Raw genomic sequence first — 13,820 nt, forward strand, 5'->3', positions numbered from 1 at the left:
AGACTATAAAAAATAACTGAACAAACTCTGGATCTGAAAAATACAATAACCGAAATGAAAAATTCGTTAGAGGGTTTCTGCAGGAGATTGGATTCGGCCGAAAAAAGAACCAGCAAACTGGAAGAGAGGTCATTGGAAATCATTGATTTGGAGGTGCAAAAACAGAAACAAATGAAGAAAAATGAAAAGAGCCCAAGGGATTTATGGTACATTATCAAGAGGGCCAATATACGCATTACGAGAATCCCAAAAGGGAAGGGGGGCAGAGAGTTTATTTGAAGAGGTAGAAGCAAACCCAATGTCCATTGATGGATAAATAAAGTGTGGTATATACACACAATGGAATATCTTTCAGCCTTTAAAAGGAAGTAGATCCTGTCACATGCTACCACGCAGATGAACCTTGAGAATATCATGCTAGGTAAAATAAGCCAGTCACAAAAAAACAAGAACTACATGATTCCACTCGCAGGAGGTATCTAAAGCAGTCAAAGTCACAGAAACAGCAAGGAAAATGGTAGTTACCATGGATTAGGGATAGAGGGAAAATGGGAAGTTATTATTTAATGGATACAGAGTTTCCATTTTGTGAAATGAAGAAGCTGCGCATATTTGTTTCACAACATTGTGACTATACTTAAAGTCACTCAAATGTATGCTTGAAAGTGATTAAGATGGTAAACTTCATGTTGTATTTTACAATTTTTTAAAATAAAAAGATGAGGGGTGCGTGAGTGGCTCAGTGGGTTAAAGCCTCTGCTTTCAGCTTGGGTCATGATCCCGGGGTCCTGGAATCGAGCCCCGCATCGGGCTCTTTGCTCAGTGCAGAGCCTGCTTCCCCCATCTCTCTCTCTCTGCCTGCCTCTCTGCCTACTTGTGATCTCTGTCTGTCAAATAAATAAATAAAATCTTTTAAAAAATAAAAATAAGGGGCGCCTGGGTGGCTCAGTGGGTTAAAGCCTCTGCCTTTGGCTCAGGTCATGATCTCAGGGTCCTGAGATCGAGCCCCACATCGGGCTCTCTCTGCTCAGCGGGGAGCCTGCTTCCCACCTCTCTCTCTGCCTGCTGCTCTGCCTACTTGTGATCTCTTCCTCTCTCTGTCAAATAAATAAATAAAATCTTTAAAAATAAATAAAAATAAAATAAAATAATAAAAAGATGAAACTCATGAACTCTTAAGATGTTGCCAGTTGCCATAGATCCTGTCACATAGTCCAAATTTCTCCTTTCACATAATAGGAGATTGAGATCCAGAAAGAGTAAATAATTTGCTTGATATATTTAGTGACAGAGTTGGGACACAAAGCCATGTCTTCATATTCTTATGTTGTTTCCACTCACCCATGCTACTTATACTCCATTAGGAGCCTTTCATTTAAAAACATAGATCAGATTCTCACTGGCATCTTCTTTCAAGAAATAAGAATAATACTAACAACTGGGTAACAGACAGAGCTAGGGGGGAGTAGTGAAGAATTTGGGAATACAGAGAGGGAAATCAGCCGGTCTCAAAAGACTTCTGTTTCTAGAGCAATACATAGTAAATTAGAGATTCTAGACCCAAAATTGATTTGTCAGTTGTACTCAGGTTTAAATCTGTTGCAAGAATTACTTGGAATGCTGGTGTGGTAATAAGATGTCAGTTGTCACTCTATAATTGGAGTTTAAATGGCAAGCACTCCAAAACTAAGTACCTCATTTCCTCTGAAGCTGTTATCTGTGTTTAGAAAAGCTTTGTCTGGGGGACAGCCCAATTAATGTAAAGACATGCGCATTTTGCCATTCATTTCATGTAAATTATTTAGTGGAGAGTACAAAAGACAGTTTTTGTTCTGCTTCTCTATTTACACACCACTTTCCTGGCCAAGGCAGGCATCTGTCTCTGGATATCATTACTGTATCAGGAAAAAGGAGCAAAAGCTGAAATCCAGTATTTTGGAGGTGTGAAACATCCAAATCCACACCTTGTTTACAATAAATTCTGTTTAGAGTTTTTGAGAATCATATTGGTTTTTCAAAATTGAAAAAAGTTATTGTAAATCTCCATAAATAAATAATATTCTGAATATGCTATCATTCTTTATTCCACATATTTGCACAACTACTTTTGTTTAGACCACACTGGGCTACTACATTGGTGGCTTGTTTAAGGCAGAAATATATGGAGAACTTCTGGTTTGTCTTTAGCTCCTGGTGAAGCTGGCCTGAGAGGAAGATTTGGTGTGAGGGCATGAAATCACTGAAGTCTTCATTTTCTACCTGGTGGAGAAGCCAACTTCAGATCTGAAGAGTATTATTACACCTAATTGGTCAACTTATGTATAGTATGAGAACGCAAAATTACGGAGTAGAAGAATTCATCTCCAAGGGATCAGTTATAAAAGTATATTAATTTTCTGTACTTTATGTATTCTTTTATTCTTCTATAATAGTTCAGCATTTGATAACTTCAACCTTAACTGATCAAGTACTACTTATTTGTGCTGAGACTACAAAAAAACATAACAATAGAAGATAAAGGAGGAAAAAAAAATGAACAGAATTGTTCATTGCATTTTAAAATGTAAAATGGCAGAAATATGGCATTGGGCCTCAGGGGAAGTATTATGCCATTTGACAAACAAAAATTACTGTATAAAATGAAGTAAAACATGAAAATCCCTGAGAAATGCAGAAATATTAACTATGTGTCATTAGAGTTAAATTTTAATTTTTTATAGCAAATTATTTGTATACTGTTAATGTAAGTATGATGGGGCCTCTAGCATTAAAATGGTGCCTACATCAGACATTGTCTATATACACAATAACCCACACATACATTTTGGAAATCATTTTTTAGCTAAAACTATTAATTCCATGCAGTTGTTAATATGTTATAGAATACTTGACTAGAAGTTTATAGGCAATGCGAACTGAAAGCAATTACCAAGGACTTTGAACTAAAAATAAACTTTTACTCAATTAACTAGTTAATCATAATAAAGATGTCTTATGGTTTTTAAAACTCAACCAATTTGCAATACTATTAAATTACTTTCCCCACCATGGGCCGCACCCAGGGCAGACAGACCTAGCCTAACAGTTTTATCCAGTAACAGTAAATATACACAATATATTCAAAATATATTCAGAAGGTTAGTGTTGATCTATGCGTAGAATAACATGCTCTTCTAGGGTCTGATTAGAAGAAAACAGAAAAGTTCAGCTGCCGAAAGATACAAAGATCATTTGTGTGCTGAGAACTCAGAATACTCTCTAGGAAGGAGACAGAGGAAAGAAGCACAGAAATTCATTATCAGAGAAGATGTACTATCGAATCTAGCACAGTTTGTTGTTAGATTAGCTAGCCTAACAAGCTGGAAGTTTCAAAGGGAATGGGACACTGAGTCAATATATTTTTATTGTGGGGAAGGCTCAGTAGGAAAGGCTGAGTAAATGGGGCTCCAACAGGGAAAGCCAACCTAGATGTAACAAGTTCATGAGGGCCCACTGGAAAACTGGATGATAGGAGAGGTAGTCAGCAAGTTGAAAGTTAACTGATGCCATGTATATGTTACCTCCATTCTATTAATATCTCAGTCTCAATACAACGTGTGTTACAAAAACCTATTTAGTCACTAAAATATAGATCTATAAAAGAAGCATGCCCTTACATTTCCACATTACTCAACACATTGTACTAATGATTAAGTATTTATTATATTTTTACCTGTCAAAATCAGACTCAGTTTTGGGTGATGTTTTGACTCTTTCTGTTGATGAATGTCTTCGATATCCCCCTGATTGGCCATAAGATCTTCCTGATAGGATATGAGATTTCCCTGATGGGACATGAGATCTCCCTGATGGGGCACGAGATCTCTCTGATGAGACATGAGATCTCCCTGATAGGATATGAGATCTCCCTGATAGGACATGAGATCTCCCTGATAGGACATGAGATCTCCCTGATAGGACATGAGATCTCCCTGATGGAACATGAGATCTTTCTGAGTGACCATGAGATCTTTCTGTGTGGCCACGAGATCTCTCTAATTGGCTATGAGATCTTTCTGTGTGGCCACGAGATCTCTCTGTGTAGCCACGAGATCTCTCTGGGTAGCCACGAGATCTCTCTGGGTAACTGTGAGATCTCTCTCTATAGCCATGAGATCTCTCTTGGCAGCCCCGTGATCTCTCTCTATAGCCACAAGATCTTTCTGTGTAGCCACGAGATCTTTCTGTGTAGCCACGAGATCTTTCTGTTTGGGCATGAGCTCTCTCTGACTGGCCATGAGCTCTCTCTTTTTGGCCACGAGATCTCTCTGGTTGGCCACGAGACCTTTCTGGTTGGCCACAAGATCTCACTGGTTGGCCACGAGATCTCTCTGACTGGCCACGAGATCTCTCTGATTGGCCCTGGGATCTCTCGGGACGGCCACGAGATCTCTCAGACTGACCACGAGATCTCTCAGACTGGCCACGAGAACTCTCAGACTGGCTATGAGAACTCTTGGACTGGCTACAAGAACTCTCAGACTGGCTATGAGAACTCTTGGACTGGCTACAAGAACTCTTGGACTGGCTATGAGAACTCTCGGACTGGCTACGAGAACTCTCAGCCTGACCATGAGATCTCTCTGATTGGTCTGGATCTCTCTCTGACTGGCCACGAGATCTCTCAGATTGGCTTGGAGATCTCTCCAACTGGCTACAAGAACTCTCTGACAGACCACGAGATCTCTCTGATTGGCCTCGAGATTTCTCTGACTGACCAGGAGATCTCTCTGACTGGCCATGAGAACTCTCTGATTGGCCATGAGATCTTTCCGACTGGCCATGGGATCTTTCCGACTGGCCCTGAGAACTCTCTGACCGGCCACAAGAACTCTCTGACTGGCCACGAGATCTCTCTGAATGATGTCGACTTTCTGATGATTGGCCTTGAGATCCTTCCAATTGATTCTGGTTCCCTTCTGACTGGCTTCCACTCCTCTCTGCTTGGGACTTAGAATTTTCATTGCACTTCTCCTGCAAAGAATCACAATTTTGCAAAACAAATATAATATTTTGTCAAAGCCATTTCTATGGGCTATGTTTTTTAGAACTTCATTGCCCCTATTTTTATAAACTAAACAGTTCTCAGAACTGTTCAAGGCACCAGGAGGGAATACTAAGAAACAACCTCTGCTCTCAAGGAATTTAAAATAATCCTTACTTAATATTAAGAATTATATTGAATTTAGGATCTTTTATATCGGTTAATTCTCAGTGTTTATTTACCTGCTTATTTACAGGCTGCTTGTTTAAAGAGCTTTGTCCAGGCTTGAATCCAGAAGGTTCTTGGTACAGTTTTGTATCATTTCCTTCCTCAGTGTTCTTTCTGAATCTTGAGTATCCTTTGAAAAATAATTATTTTCCATATTTTTCAGAATATGTCAGTAAATTCAACATATCTCTCAGTATTATCTGTGATCTCACCGCTTTAAGGCTATTCACTGGGTTTTGCAAACTTGACATTTCATTAGTCTGATATCATCTGAGAGTCTCCCCAAATTCTAGGGAAGTCTTTGCCATACTGTTTCTATTTGCATACCTTAATAAAGAAGTCTTCTTTGTATACAATACCTCAAATTTGTTTTCATACGCCAACAAAGTTGGGGCATATCTTTTATCTACTAGAAAGAAAAGAGATGGAGAAAAACTGTCTGCTTTTGTATTAATCATTTGAATATTTGCCTCAGTTGTCTCCTTTGATTTGGGTGTAAAGACAGCTTAAGAAATAAAGAAGATGGATCTCCAAAAGGTCCACAAAGATCAAATTTATGTTTAGTTAGAAACATGAGAATGGGGAGGAGCACGTGGGTGGCTCAGCCGGTTAAGCATCTGACTCGTGGTTTTGGCTCAGGTCATGATCTCAGGGTTGTGGGCTCGAGCCCCACAATGGGCTATGTGCTCAGAGCAGACTCTGCTTGTCCCTCTCCCTCCACTCCTCCCTGACTGCGTGCTATCTCTCTAAAATAAATTTTTAAAAAAGAAATATGAGAATAGGCCACCTCACCATTCCTAGCAGCTTTGTTCCTATAATAACCACTATCCCTCCTTTTCTCAGAACCCGCTAAGCCACTGAAGGATTCAAACAAGGACTATAATGAAGCTGGGGTGGGGGGCAGGGGATACACAACTGGCAGGGACTTGGAGTAGAATGCACACTGTCAAGATGATTCCGGCCAGCTGACTAAACCATGGAGAGCCTTAATTGTTGGGAAGACTGCTCTACAACGGCAGTCTGCAGCACAATGTTGTTAAAATATGCAGACTGCAATGACCCATCAGATTAGAAATACCAAAAAAAGGCTTTCTTCGTGCTCTGTACTCTGCCGTACAGTATTTGTTTTTTCAAAACGGAGAGGCCATGGTGCCCAGATTATTAACCATGCTCTTATACCTCCTGTGTTGCCTCCTAAGGGTGGAACTGGACGAACCAGGCAGGTTTGTGAACAGGTATAAAACATTTGTCATTCTCATCCTGCTCTCCCTTATGGAAGAAACACATATAAATTTTTAAAATTGTTTTCATTTGTCATGGCATAAATACTTACCAACCTTAAATGCCTACAGTTCCAAGAAAAATAAAACTAGCAACATAATGCAACTTTCGAATACATTCCAAGTTTGCGAATTTGCTTACCTAGTTATTCACAAGTATTTCAGATTCTTTGCACTGTTTGATTTTTTGTATACTTTACCTCTTTGCCGGCGATGCCTACGAGCATTTGCTCGCTGTCTTGAAATTGGGTTCTTTTTTTTACGGTTCTGTGTCCCATTCTTTTTTGATTCAGTGTTTTTACTTTCTAACTTTTTAAGGATTATAATGTCATCTGTATTAGGAAACACATGAAAAACAAAGACAATAGAAAAAGCCAAGTTACAGCGTGTCTCAAGTGAATAATCTATATTCTACCTCATCATATTTCAGAACATTGTAAAAATTGGTAGCCCTGAAAAATGATAACAGCATAATAATAATTAACTTGTAAAACCATAACAAAGACCAAACAATGCAGACATTTTACGGTTAGATCCCCAGAGCAATAAAGAGAAAGATTCCTGTTAAACAGATTTATAGTAACTTCATTCCTGAAAAAATAAAATACTTTCAGGGTATTTGGTGGCTTGGTCGGTTAAATGTCTGCCTTCAGCTCAGGTCATGACCCTGGGGTCCTGGGATCAAGTCCAACATGGGGCTCCCTGCTCAGCAAGGAGTCTGCTTTTCCCTCTCCCTCTGCTCCTCCCCCTGCTCATGCTCTTGCATGTGCATGATCTCTCTCCCTCTCGCTCGCAAAAATTAAATAAATAAATAAATGAATAAAATAAAATACTTCAGAGTAAAGTAGTCTAAAGGGGAAATCATTTAAATAGATGATTTTACTAAACGTTGTAGTTTCAGAGAAACATAGAGCAATTGTGTCATTCCTGATGAAATGTTAAGTGCTAGACAATTAGTTGAATTTATTTTTGTGAACTGCAAGAAAGTTAATGATGATGATGCAGTGGTGATGGACATTCAGAGGAGATACCAAAGAGGCAAGGAAGTTAAGATTAGCGTAGTAGCAGGAAGCAATCAGACTTTACTTCGTAGTCAGGCATGTTTTTATGTACTCATGCAGAGAGCACTTACATGGCATGAACTGAAGGATGAGAGACAGGTACAACCTACTTTAAAACACCTCTCCTAACATCTGGGATGGGAAGATTTAACGGTGGGATGTTCTATCAATGGATGAAAGCTTACTTAGGTCAAGGGACCCTTAAAGATAAGCACAAGCTAGGTATTTGGAAAGAGCTAGAAATACTAGAAGAGAGAGGGGGAGCTGGGAAGGGTACAAAAGAGGAGACAGTTGTACACTAGAGATTAACTAATTCCTTCATTATTTTGCTTTTTACTAGTCCTGCCTCAGGTTCTCCAAAAATCTTGAAATGGCTAGTGTCTTCAAACCTGAAAGTCAGGGTAAATCTCAATCAGTTGAGTACCATTTCCTGACAAGCCCATTTTTTTTTAAAGATTTTATTTATTTATTTGACAGAGAGAGATCACAAGTAGGCAGAGAGGCAGGCAGAGGGAGAGAGAGGAGGAAGCAGGCTCCCTGCTGAGCAGAGAGCCCGATGCGGGACTCGATCCCAGGACCCCGAGATCACGACCCGAGCCGAAGGCAGTGGCTTAACCCACTGAGCCACCCAGGCGCCCCCTGACAAGCCCATTTTAAGCCTTTGTTCTTTCTGCCTGTTGGCAGCCAATGGTTATAACATCTTGCAAAGACATAGCCTTTAACATTCTGTTCTTTGTATTCCTTCTGCATTGTGTTACCTTCTCATTTTTCCCCTCTATTCCTTCCCCTGTATTTGATGTTTAAAATCTGTACAAATCTCTATACAGGGTTCTTCCTCATTACAGTATAAGAGAGTTCTGATTACTGTATAATAAGAACATCTTTCAGGATGTTATTTTGTATAATGAATTTGAAAAATAATTGAAAGGAAAATGCTATTTTAATAAGAATATCATGTTTAAAGGGAGGGTCACTAGCCCAGGTGCTGCTGGGTGCTGGGACAGTGAAGGTTTTTTAAGCTCCAACCCCTCCTCCTCGTCAGCCCTGAAACGACGGCCAAGCAGACTTGTGGGTGAGATGCGTGACTTCTGAAATAGGAGAGCAAAACCTCAGAGAGGAGAACGTGAGGAGCAAGATCCTCCCTAAGTCAATGGTTTCACAAGGCCATGAAGCCATGAGGGAGTGCTCCAGGACCAGTCCGTCCTGTGGTCCTCACGGACAATTTTCAGTGACTTCATTTTCCTCACTTCTGAGTCACCCAAAATAAGGCAACCTCCGTCTTAGAATCCCATGAGGATTAAGTAATTTGGAAAATGTCTTGGGCTCATGCAGGACACAGCTACAGTTGAGAAACATCAACCCAGTACCTTGTTGCAGGGACGGCTGAATGGATAAACCAGGTGGGTTCCTAAGAACACCTTTAAGTTGGGGCGCCTGGGTGGCTCAGTGGGTTAAGCTGCTGCCTTCGGCTCGGGTCATGATCTCAGGGTCCTGGGATTGAGCCCCGCATCAGGCTCTCTGCTCAGCAGGGAGCCTGCTTCCTCCTCTCTCTGCCTGCCTCTCTGCCTACTTGTGATCTCTGTCTGTCAAATAAATAGATAAAATCTTAAAAAAAAAAAAAAAAGAACACCTTTAAGTTGGATAGTATTTGAGAGTTTATAAAGCATTTCCATATAAAAGCTCTTGGCACAGTACCGGCAAACGTGTGACACTCAATAAATGAGAAAATAAATGAACAGATGTTTATCAAGGGTCTCCTATATCTGAGGTAGTGCACCCCACCCTTAAAGGGCAGCAGAGATTATCCTCATTTTTTAAAGAAGGAAATAGACTTACATGACTTTTTCTTTTTTTCTTTTTGAAGATTTTATTTATTTATTTATTTATTTGACAGAGAGAGAGGCAGAGTACAAGCAGGGAGAGAGTAGGCAGAGGGAGAAGGAGAAGTGGGCCCCCCCTATGGAGCAGTGAGCCTGACTTGGGACTTAATCCCAGGACCCCAGGGTCATGGTCTGAGTCAGTCAGTTAAGCATCTGGTATCAACTCAGGTCATGATCCCAGGGTCCTGGGATAGAGCACTGAGTTGGAGTTGGAGTTGGAGTTGGTTTCCCGGTCCTTGCTCATCAGGGAGTCTGCTTCTCCCTTCCTATGCCCCTCCCTTCTGCTTATACATTCTCTCTCTTTCAAATAAATAAAATCTTAAAAACAAAACAAACAAAAAAAACCTCTTGGCTACCCCAAGAATTAGAGAGCAGCACCTAGGCTAGTAACCTCCATTTGAATTAATATTCTTATTAAAATAGCATTCTCCTTTCAATTCTGTTTCCAATTAATTACACATCAAGTTTAGCACTCAGGTAATATCAGGCTACTTCTAACACAGTTATTTGAGCACTCATTTTGCCCTGTCCCCTTTACAACCTTTCTCGGGCTTGTTGGGAACCATAGAGTGCCATGGGATAGCTATGGTGAGACTCTGGGCAGTGGCCACATTTGCACAATAGGACTGAAGTCGATTGATCTTTCCAACCAATCACCCTGCAACTCACATAAGCCTTTTTAATTCATGAGGGAAATATATATAACATGGCTCTAGAAACACCAAGCTTCCTCCTCCCCCATAAGCAAATCTGTCTCAGTTTACTTTGTGCTTATAGATAACATTATAAAGACTTCAGTCTTAGTGTCACTCTGACAGTGCCACATTGATGCCACAGGATTTTTTGAATCCTTTCCTTTTGAATATATTAGTACATGGAAGCATTTTCCCATCACAATCTGACCCAACCCAAATAGCAAATAACTCCCTAGTACTATGAATGAACAAATGACCGAGGGAAAAATTAGTGAACAGTGGAGTACAATAGGAAGCAAAATGTTGTACATTTCAGGCAAGATTTTTTTTTTTAATAAGAAATGCCATTTCCAAACAGGCTTTGCAGAGATTAACTGTCATTGTTCACATTCAACAAATAGGTATAGGTTTCATATCTGTTACGTGACCAACAGCATCAAGATATTTTGACTTAGAGTAATTATTCTAGAAGAGAGAAGGTAGAAATAAACTGTGTTATCCATCCAAATCTACAAACAGGAGACTCTCTGGGTGAAAAATGCATTATTTTCTCACCTATTTAGCCTTATCCAAGGCTGTTTATGACCTTAAGTCTTTTTTTTTTTTTTTTTTTTGGTTAGATTTGGAGCGAGCACAGGCAGGCAGAGTGGCAGGCAGCGGCAGAGGGAGAAGCAGGCTCCCTGCCAAGCAAGGAGTCCAATGTGGGACTCGATCCCAGGACTCTGGGATCATGACCTGAGCCAAAGGCAGCTGCTTAACCAACTGAGCCACCCAGGCGTCCCTACGACCTTAAGTCTTTTGTGATGGTACTGACATTTACATTTTCATAAAAATAGTCACTGCTTTCACCAATTTAGCTTCATAAGTGATAATACAGGCTTTTCTTTAAAATATCAGCAGCCCTGGGGCACCTGGGTGGCTCAGTGGGTTAAGCATCTCACTCTTGGTTTCAGCTCAGGTCATGATCTCATGGGTCCTGAGATCAAGCCCCATGTCCCTTGAGCTCCACTCTCAGTGGGGAGTCTGGTTAAAGATTCTCTCCCTCTGCCCTTTCTCTCATTTGCATTTTCTCTTTCTCCCCCCCTTCCCCAAAATAAACAAATCTTTAAAATATCAGCAGTGCTGTAATACGGGTTCGGGTTTAATGACCAAGCTCATAGCTGCTATATAAAATTCACTTAACTAGGGGCACCTGGGTGGCTCAATGGGTTAAATCTCTGCATTCAGCTCAGGTCATGATCTCAAGGTCCTGGGATCGGGTCCTACATAGGGCACTCTGCTCAGCAGGGAGCCTGCTTCCCCCTCCCTCTCTACCTACTTGTGATTTCTCTCTCTGTTTATCTCTCTCTATATTTATCTCTCTAAAATAAATAAAATCTTTTTTTAAAAAAATTCACTTAACTAATAGGAAATTCAACTTTGGCTTTGGTATTTTTCCATTTTTGTTATATTTTCCCACAATTAGACTTCATGTCAAAGGGCTCACCGTGCAAGGGAAGACAAGCACACCAAAGTAGAATGCAGGAAACACAGACAGAACATAGCAGGAATTTGTTCTGACAATCTATAACACACGTAAATGAAACTGCTTAAAAGCTGAAAAGGACATCATCAGTATGTTTTAGGCTTGAAAATAATCACCCACATGTATGTTTCATTTAAACTGCCCCCTACGGTGCCTGGGTGACTCAGTCAGTTAAGCATCTGCCTTCTGCTCAGGTCATGATCCCAGGGACTGGGGATCCAGTCCCACATCAGGCTCCCTGCTCAGCAAGGAGTTTGCTTCTTCCTCTAGCCCTCCCCCTGCTTGTGCGCATGCTTTCTCTCTCTATTTCAAAATAAATAATATTTTAAAAAGAATAAAATAAACTGCATCCAAAAAAACCCCCCAAAACTGCCTCCTAAATCAGCTTTCCTGAAATATGACTAAAAGACCACATTCACTAAAATATAAAGGTAAAAAGAAGTCCAGAATCAACTTGAAACTGCAATGGAAACAACTGAGTGGAAAAGCAATTATCCCTTATTTTATAAATGAGAAAATTGCAGCCCAGAGAGAGGAAACAATGTGCCCAAGGTTAGCTAATGGAAGAACTGGGATTAGAACAGAGATCTGCTTAACACAAAGGGTTTTTAAAGTCATGCTGAGAGGGAGAGGAGTCAAGATGGCGGAGGAGTAGCAGACTGAGATGACATCAGGTCACAGGAGTTCAGCTAGAGAGTTAAATCAAACAGGCGATCGAAGAGAAGAGCAGCAATTCTAGAAACAGAAAATCGACCGTTTTCTGAAAGGTAGGATGTGCGAAGAAGTGAATCCAAAGATAGACGGGGGGGGGGGGGGGCTGGCAAGCAGTGGAGCAATGGAGCACAAAATTGGAACTTTTAAAAGTCTGCTCCACTGAGGGACATCACTCTGGAGGCTAAGCTGGGGTGGAGTCCTCACGGGGACAGTGTGGTCTCAGGTCCAGCGGGGTCACAGAAGGATCAGGGCTGTCTGAGTGTAACAGAGTTCGCAGGTATCAGAGCAGGGAAGCCAGCTACAGAGATGGAGCCAAAGAGTGAGCTCTCAGCTCAGGGATACCTTAAACTGTAATCTGCGGCACAGTGAGACCACTGCTCTTTGAGCAGGGACCCCACAAGTGGCAGATTCGGGGAGACTCACCTTCCTTCTCTGGAGGCAGGAATCTGCTGGGTTTGGAGACTCCAAACAGGACTGTGTGCCCAAGACAGAAACCCTTGGTCATAGGCCGGGTGAGCTCAGAGCTTGGCCAGAGACCAGGGAGTGATTAAGTGCTTTTTTCTAAGGGTGCACGGAGGAGTGGGACCCCAAGCTCTCGGCTCCTCCGGGCAGGAGACTGAGAGGCCGTCATTTTCATTCCTGTCCTCCAGAGCTTTATGGAAAGTGTTCAGGGAACAAAAGCTCCTGGGAGGGAACCTGAGGAGATTACTTAGCTTGGCCCCTGGCAAGAGCGGTGCAATTCCACCTCAGGCAAAGACATCTGAGAATCACTACAACAAATCCTTCCTGCAGAAGATCAGCAAGAACATCCAGCCAAGACCAAGCTCACTGATCAAGGAGAACAGCAGAATTCCAGAGGAGGAGAAAGCAAAGCATGGAATTCATGGCTTTCTCCCCATGATTCTTTAGTCTGGTGAAGTTAATTAAATTTTTTTAATTTAAATTTTTTTTAATTTAAAGCAGAGAGAGGAAGAGAAGCAGGCTCCCCGCGGAGCAGAGAGCCCGATGCGGGGTTCCATCCCAGGTCCCTGGGATCACGACCGGAGCCAAAGGCAGAGGCTTTAACCCACTGAGCCACCCAGGCACCCCTCATCTTTCCTCTTTTAATGTTTTTTAACTAGCATATCGTAACAATATCTTTCTTAAAAAAATCTATTTAAACCTTCATTATTTTAGTCATATTTTATCCTTCATTGTAACTAACTTTATTTTTTGAATACATATAGGGTTTTTTCTTCTAAAAAATTTTTGGGATACAATTTCTTCTAATAGATCAAAGTATACCCTTAATTTAGCACAGGGCTTTGTTCTATTCTCCAGCCTGAGAAAATTCTCCCCACTTTCTTTTCTTTCTTTTTCCAACCAACTTATCTTAACAATTCCTTTTTTTTTGGAATTTTTTTTAAATTTTCAT

The 13,820-nt window shown here is 41.0% G+C and overlaps 1 protein-coding gene across 1 annotated transcript in view; it reads right to left on the reverse strand.

The window, feature by feature from the left end:
- Positions 1-4,034: 4,034 nt before the first annotated feature.
- Positions 4,035-13,820, reverse strand: part of LUZP4 (leucine zipper protein 4) — a 56,799-nt gene continuing 47,013 nt past the window's right edge. The window contains 4 exon segments of the mRNA XM_044234699.1: positions 4,035-4,452; positions 4,586-4,631; positions 4,716-5,013; positions 6,732-6,836. Of these exon segments, the coding sequence (XP_044090634.1) occupies positions 4,035-4,452; positions 4,586-4,631; positions 4,716-5,013; positions 6,732-6,836 (867 nt within the window).

This window comes from Neovison vison, chromosome X (assembly GCF_020171115.1).
Source record: "Neovison vison isolate M4711 chromosome X, ASM_NN_V1, whole genome shotgun sequence".
Taxonomy (NCBI): Eukaryota; Metazoa; Chordata; class Mammalia; order Carnivora; family Mustelidae; genus Neogale; species Neogale vison.